General features: G+C 47.8%; 1 protein-coding gene across 1 annotated transcript in view; it reads right to left on the bottom strand.

Annotated features, from left to right (window-relative positions):
- Window positions 1-227, bottom strand: part of Tcerg1l (transcription elongation regulator 1 like) — a 199065-nt gene extending 198838 nt beyond the window's left edge. Inside the window, exon 1 of the mRNA XM_010621463.2 lies at window positions 40-227. Coding sequence (XP_010619765.2) covers window positions 40-227 — 188 coding nt within the window. The remainder of the gene's footprint in view (window positions 1-39) is intronic.
- Window positions 228-8005: the final 7778 nt, after the last annotated feature.

The following is an 8005-nucleotide window of genomic DNA, read 5'->3' as shown; positions in this document are numbered from 1 at the left end:
GGGAGCAGAGGGAAGCCGTGGGGAGGGCTATGGGGGTGCGGGGGAGGTGGCCGGAGCGCGGCAGGGTCCAGCTGACCCGGTCCCTCCTCAGTCCCTTGCTGGTGGCCGCCGGCTTTCGGGGACTGTGCGCATCTCGCGGGGAGGCGCGCGTGGCTTGCCCGGGCTTCCCGCTCAACGAGCAACAGCAAGCGGAAGGAGGCTAAAGTGGTGGTGCCGGAGACAGGCATGTCCGCCCCCGAGCGGAGCTGAGGGCGCCGGCCCGCTTTACCTGGTTTAATCCGAGTCTAGGGCGCAGGACCCCAAGCGATACTGGACTGCAGTTCCCGATGCCAGGCAGGCATCTGGACACTACTATCGGACACGGGTAGACTTCTCTCTCACGTACAAATCTGCCGAATAAACATTTTTCCTAAGCCCCTAAAGGGTCCGAGTAGCCTAGAAATGGAGCGGTTGGTTCTAGGTCCTGTATCTGACGTCTGCTGTCCTCAGCCCCTCCTCTGCCTTGGCAGCCCATATTCCAGGCCTATCCCCACTGGCTGTGTTGTAAGGCACCAAACAAGTGGGCTCGGGGCCTTTGCACAAGCTGTCCCCTTTATCCGGCGGGCTCGCTTTTCGTGAACTCGTCCTGAACTCCCTCAGGCACAGGACTGCGGCCTCTGCCGCGCTACGGTCAGCTGCCAGTGATCAGGACAGACCTTTCCTCAAAGGATCTTCACTCTACTCCGAGCTCACTAGCTGCACCAACAGAAGAGAGCCTGGATCAGGGCTGCTTATACTCAACCACCGCGTGGCGGCGCTCCTCCCAGTCACTGGGCTGAACTCCCGCCAACTGCGGACCTGGGTCCCTTGTTTGGATTCCAGATCTCAGCCCTTCAATCCTCCGACATCAACACAAGGCATCAGCTCTGAGGCATATCCCAGCGCTGGACAGTCCGTGCTCAGGCTTCCGTGAAAGCCAGGTCGCTAAACCGCAGAATCCCAACCGCACTGAACCAGTACTTCTTGGGCACCTCGAGAGAGGGCAACATTAGGATCCATGCATTTAAGAGTCTGCAAGAAAAGCCAGCCGGAGGGGCTGTTGGGCAGCTGCCACCCACCTAACACCACAGAGGCACCCACCTGGGACATCCATAGTATTCTCGCCACTTCTCAGCTCCTTGGCAGCCCCTCCTGGTACAAACTAAAATGCCCAGTGCTTTCAGTGTGCTTCTAGGGTTCGTTCCTCTTTTCTCCTGATTTGCCTAATTTCCTCCTGGCCTGGCATGATTTCTCGAAGATCTTGGCATATGAGAATTTACATAGCTGGCATCTCCATACTTTCCTCCACACAAACCATTTTTCAATTAGCAAATTTATCTCTGTTTGATGCAAAAGTACTGAAGAGATTTTTTTTTCTCACCTAAGATCAAAAAGCTCTGCAGATGAGAAGGCTGGTACTATTTGCTTAAGCCTTAATTCATGTACATATATTTCCATATGCCCACGTGTGATGTAACGTGACCATCTTGATAATGAGTCTTATAGCCAGACTAAAGTACTGAAAAAGCAACAAATCATTCTGTTTGGGTAGGAGTCACTCGTCCTTTCTAAGTTGTTTGGAGGCTGGGGACAGAAGTCCCGTGGTGGCATTGCCCAGCTTGCATGCTGCTCTTGGCAGACGCAAAGCTCTATGTGTATGGCCCAGGCTCCCAGGAAAGCACGGGCTAGCCATGTCTCTGACTCCTGGGAAAGTGTGGGTGCTTCACCGCCCTTTGAGGAAACTCCCATCCCCATTGTCACGTAATACTGTCCTTAGAATGATTATGCTAGTTAGCGTGGCCAACAGACAAGTCTTTCCCTGGGCTGCCTGGTGACCCCAGCCCCAGATGCCTTGAAAACTCTTAACTCAAACAAAAGCAGGAAAACACAAGTAACTGTTTTCAAAGAACCTCAAACGTGCTTTTCCTGCCACAGGCTCAACTACATTACTTATCACAGTGCTTTGAGCCTGTCTTCTGTACCATGCATGCCGCATGATAAGTTTGGGATGACACACAACTTTCTACTAATCAATTGTTATGAGCGCAGACTCAAAGAGGGACTGATACCCTATTTCTGGCCCTAGTTTCACTGGAATTCATCACAGGGCTCCCCACACTCCCCACTGCAGTAGTCCCCACCTTTTTTGGCACCAGGCACCAGTTTTATGGAAGATAATTTTTCCATGGTTTGGAGGGAGGGGTTGGGATTAGAGCTTCATCTGGAGCTTGCAGCCTAGATCTCTTGCAGGCAGAGTTCACAGTAGGGATTCACACTCCTATCAGGACCTAATGCCACTGGTGCTCAGATAGGAGCAGAGATCGGGTGGAAATTTAAGCCATGGGGAGTGACTATAAATACAGATGAAGCTTCATGTCACCTCCTGCTATGTGGGCTTGTTTCTCACAGGCCACAGACAGGTACCAGTCCCTGGTCTAGGGGATTGGGAATCCCTGCCCCGCAGAACATAGGACCAGCCCTATACCTGGTGCCAGGCCTGGATTGGAGGAACATCTGTAATACATCTTCATCTCAGCATTCATTTAAGAGGACTCTCCACAAACCACCCCTATGAAGGTCACTTGTGTGCCGTAAGGATAGCTTAAAGGACAGAGGCAGACAAGAAGCAAACACAGCACAGGTGAGTATCATCATCAGGCCGCAGTGCAGGTAGCAACATCTCCTCAAGGACGGGAAACTAAGAAACCACCCCTCATTAAACTGAGGCTGCCTGCCCAGATGTGTGCTGCTGGTGGACACATCTACTTACTGGGCAGCTCTCCCGGCAGTGGTCCACCTGGCAAGTACCCCAGTGGTTCACCTGGGCAAGAGAGTAGGCTGACACCCCACAAGCACAGGTCCTTTATCTCTCTGCATAAGTAAGAAATTTGCTCTATAAAGAGTTTTATACACAGATTAATCTAAAATTCCCCAGCTAATAAAAATAATCTGAAGTCTGTCTTTATATTTAGGAAAAACTAGCAGAAATTTCCAACTATGGAGGGACAGAATATTGCCTAACTAGGAGAAGATTCAAAGTAGGAGAAAACATGTGAATTACCTGCATATGCTAATGAGTTCTGAATTGCGTATTACCTTTCCGCAAGAAATAATGTGGGACGTTGGGGAGAGATCAGTGAAATGAGACTGCAGCCTGGAGATTTTTAAGAATTTATTTCATTTTGTTTTGTCTTCAGCAAAATTGCAAAGAATCTAAAAAAAAAAGAAAGAAAGGAAAGATGAAAACATTTGCCCCAACTCCAGGCCTGCAGAGTTAAAATAAGCACAGCGGAACTGGACGGAAGTCCAGGATGATAACCTGAGTAGCTCCATGCCCCATTCCCCCGCACGAACTTCTCTGCAAACAAACCAGGACCCAGTCTCCTCCCCATGAAAACTCACCAACATGGACATGAGAAGGGCTTGGATATAAGCCGGGAAAGCAACCAGCCATGATAAACAAACGACACATCTGGGAGAGGGAATTGGTAGTTTGGTACTTGAGTCCCTGTATGGGGTACTTGAGTTCCAGGATGTGAGCGAGATCTCCAAAGTCCTGTGGGTCTGGGGGTCTGTACCACTGAGCATCACTTCCCAAAGAGGAGGAGCCCGAGTACACTGTCTGCAAAGGCCTGTGGGGCACCTGGGAAGATCTCTTCCTCACAATTGGAAACTTCCCTCAGGAGTTGCGGAGGAAGGTCTCCATTGGCGCTGGGATTGAGAGTGACAGCTGTCTGTACTCATCTGGATGACAGATGTGGACAGATGGCCAAAGGGAACATAGAATGGGAAGAGGACAGGCTGTTTGGGATTTGGGGGAGGGCCATGCGGCTCTGCACACAGACAGGAAATGCAGGCGCTGGGCCCCGGCACGGTGCCCCAGGCAAGTGAGGTTGTGCTTGTTTGGAAGAGGGTGTCTAACAATTTATAGTTGTGTGCGCAAGCTACTAGGCTCTGGCTGCTCAATAGTGCCCCCTGTGGGGCTGAGTGTGGGGAAGACTCACATTATGTGGACAGAGAAGAGGGGTTGGGGTCTAGTGTTTTATACCCCCAGTAATCACTGCCTCTAGGGCATCCCCTCAACAGCCTGCCACTCCAGCATTGCTCTCGTAGTTTTGAAAAATCTATCTGCCTATCATCCACCTATTTAACTATCTATTTATCATCTACCTACCTATAATCTACTATCTCTATCTGCCTACCTGTCTACTGTTTACCTGTCTATCACCTATCATCTATCTACTATCTATCTACTTAGCTATCTATCTAGTTATCTGTCTACTTCCTATCTACCTACCTATCTTCAGCCTATCATCCATCTTTATCTACCCATATCCTTATCATCTGTCCACTATCTATCTACTTAGCTATCAACTATCTACTACCTCTCTGTCTACCCTCATGACCTACCTATAATTTGTTTACTCTCAGGAAGATGTCCAGCCAAGGAGAGGAGAGGGTCTGGGATCCAGCCAGAACATTTTCCAGGCCATAAGCCAGGCACTCATGATGTGTCCATTGAGAGGACGCTCCAGAGATCCACACACAGGCAGTCTTGGAGCCCTTCTCCACCCAACTCATTCTTTCCTCTCTTTACATCCAGGAGTAGCTGGGAAGGCTGGAGGTGTAGATGGTAGAACAAGAGAGAAGAAGGGCATGGGGTGGGAGAGGAGGTCAGAGACTGCTGGGCAGGCCCCAGAATGGTGGGAGCACTCATAGCCCACCCCCATGCCGTGCAATCTCCTGTGCCCCCTATGGTCTCACTACTGTCTGACATCACAGCTGCTGGGGAAAGGGACGGGAGTTTTAATCTTATTACAAGGTGATTTACAGGCACATACGACAAGGAAGGAAGAGCAGGGCATATGGTTCAGGACGTCCTCACAAGCTGCATGACTTCCCTGCCTCATTCTCAGTACACGCATATGGTGGCATGATTTGTGGTTTTGGGAGACAGGAAATCACTTACATTTGCTCCTCAAAGCCCAAGCAAACAACTAGAAAGCTATAAGGATTTATTTTGAGTAGGCCTTTTGCCAGTCAGAAAGCACAGAAACTTCCCATTTTTATACAAACATTTATATTCACTTGTAGTTCTACTTCATTACTGGCAAAGCATGTTGATCTCACAGTGGAGGAAATAACGGTCTTAAACCCAGTCCAATCTGTCCAGCATACAGGCACATATCCCCTGCTTTCTTAACTAGAGTTGTGGGTGGGATTCACAGTACCCAATTCTGTGCAAAGGCACATCCTGATTCACCAAGAGCTGGTGACTATGGGGCCACAATAGGAAAACACTTTACAACAGACCTGCTAATTAGGAATAATGTCTTGGTCTGAGCTGGAGGGCCATGTGGATAGAGTGTTTCTAACACAGTCATATGGTTGGGGCATTGACCAGATGCCAAGGAGAGTTGCCCACATAGCTGTTCTGCATAGGGATAAAGCTTTCTCAATTAAGGCTCTGAGAAACCCCTGCTTGTCTTTGATGGCCAGCCAGCCTCTTATGTACAGAAGTTACATTTTCTTTAGTAAACCTTATCCCCTCCACCCCTAAAATGGTGAAGAGGCAAATCCCAACCAAGTTCAAATTAGCAAGAGCCTCAAGGTACAAGGTCTAAATTCAAGACTGCATCCAAAGGACAATTTCTTCAGAGGCACTAGAGGACCAAGACTCTCAGAGAAGACCATTCTGGGTAGCTCAGCATCTCCCAGGGGAATCTTGGCCTGTCCAGAATTCTAAAAACTCACCAACAAATCTCCATTCTGTAAGCAGTACCTACTTCAGCACATGCTGGGCCCACACTGCAGCTTTGTGGGATACAATTAGAAACACTAAACTCAACCTCCAGCTGCGTGCTGGAGGTTGGAGTCCAACAAAAAGATAACATGACAGTGGCATTTGGCTAGCAGACCAACTTGCCAAAGGCTGTGGTTCAGCCAGGTTAAGGCTCTTGTGCAGGACTCTTGAAGAGCTTGGTTTTTATCCCATCAGATTATATGCAGATGAGTAACACTGCAGTGTGTAGTCATTGGACATGCATCCAGAACCAGATATTATCCTAAGCTATATTACCTATCATTTCACTCTACCTGTCCCAGAGTGCCATCAAGAAGTGTCTGTGTAGGGGCTGGGGCTTTAGCTCAGGGGTGCTTCGTCCTGCCTTGTAAGCATAAGGACCTGAGTTCAATCCCCAGTACCAAAAAACAAAAAAAACAAAAACAAAAAAAAAAAGAAAGAAAACAAAGAAAAATAAAGAAGTGTCTGTGTAAAGGACAAGGGATTGAGACAAGGAGAATCTGGCAACATTTTCAGGCCCTAAGGCTCATAATTAGCAGAGCTGTTATACAGACCTAGAAGCCTGACCCCAGAGACCAAGCTCGCAAGGGAAGGAGGCCAAAGGTCTGGGATATTGCAGAGGTTGTGAGGACATCTTGTGACCAGAGGACATGTCCTTTCTTGATCCCTCCTCTCTGGAAGAGTCTAGGGCCAGGCAACTCTTTTCCACATGTCTCTGATTTCAGAGCATCGGGCATTCCTGAGAAATGATGACACGAACTACAGTAATCACAATCCTTTAAATCCAAATTCTCCACTCTAGATAGCAAATTGTGTTTCAGCACAAAAGACTGAGGGTACTGTGGTTTCTGCACCACTGATTGTCTTAATATATTTCACCATGATAAAACAGTCTTAGATTAAGACAAAATGCAATATCATTGAAGATTGTCTATATGTTTCCCGTGGACGGTGAACTTAAATAATTCTGTGCATTCAGCGAATTCTGCCGCTTAACCTTTTCTGTGACTCTTGCAACTCATTAATAAATATGTTGAAATATTCTTACCTTGGACCAACCCCTAGGGCACCTGACTTCTAACCTTTGTCCATGTTCAGAATTTTACAGGGCGAGAATTTCGATTACTTAAGGATTTAAGTGATAAAGTAGAATTGTGTGTATGAAACTGTGGGGCTAAAGGAGTAGTGAGGTTTGCATGGGGCTAGGCCACTGAAATAGCCTGCCGGCTACCTAGAAAAGATTCTCACCAAGAGGTAGACTCTTTTCCCAGGAAAGCCATCTTGTAAGACCTCCTCAAGTTGTTGGAGGCAGATGCAACCCTTCAAGGGCTCAATAAGGACCTTTCTCTTCAAGACAGCACCTCTCACAGCATTCCTAGGCCAAAACCCTGACAGTGCTGGACTTGAAGTGCTTTCGTCTGATCAATTTTTTCAAGCCAGCCATTACCACATCTAGTGAGGCATCTCAGGATCTCATTCTGGGCCTGCTTTGTTGTGCATGGCCAGGTAAGCCTGTCTAGGTCCTAATACCTCCACAGGCTCAGTTTCCCCAAGTGGAAGCAGGACTCTTAGAAACAAAGTGAAAGAGTCTACATAAATGTTGCCCAGGGCCTGAGCTGGGGTTGGGCTTCATGAAAGCCAATATGGGATAATAAGGATTAAAAATTTCATTTTTATCCTGTTTCCTGGTTCAGCAGCACATTCATCTCCTTTTACATTTATCCATGGCTGTGCCCTTCAGCCTGGATTAGATCCCTGGGACATTATAGTTCAATGAATATTTGCTTGATGAACATGAAAAAATGTTTTGAACTTCATTCCAAAATAAAACAAAACATGCAGGGACCCTGAGCCTGAATAGCGGTGTTGGGGTGATAGGGAGGGGAGTTCAAAATGACCACAAGCCAATGATTAAGCAGCAGCCTCTTTCTGTATTCTCATTCATACAAAGCCTACCGAGAGAGTTTTTGTAGCTGGTCACTTGAGCTCCATCAGTCCTACCCACAGGCCTGGAGCTCTTGGGCCAAAAACAAGCAGGTCAGCTACACTCACCTTCCTGAGCCTCAGAAGTAAATATTTTTCCTTAACAGTCAGAGAAAAAGACAAACAAACAAATAAAGTAAAATTTAATAAGCACTGAAGAGGGAAGAGTGAAAGCATGCTGGGCCCCGGGCCTCTTGCTTT

Source organism: Fukomys damarensis, unplaced genomic scaffold (genome assembly GCF_012274545.1).
Source record: "Fukomys damarensis isolate Sample0158 unplaced genomic scaffold, DMR_v1.0_HiC HiC_scaffold_8, whole genome shotgun sequence".
Lineage (NCBI taxonomy): Eukaryota > Metazoa > Chordata > Mammalia > Rodentia > Bathyergidae > Fukomys > Fukomys damarensis.
The sequence above is the reverse complement of the archived record's forward strand: the minus strand, read 5'-3'. Positions and strand labels throughout refer to the sequence as shown.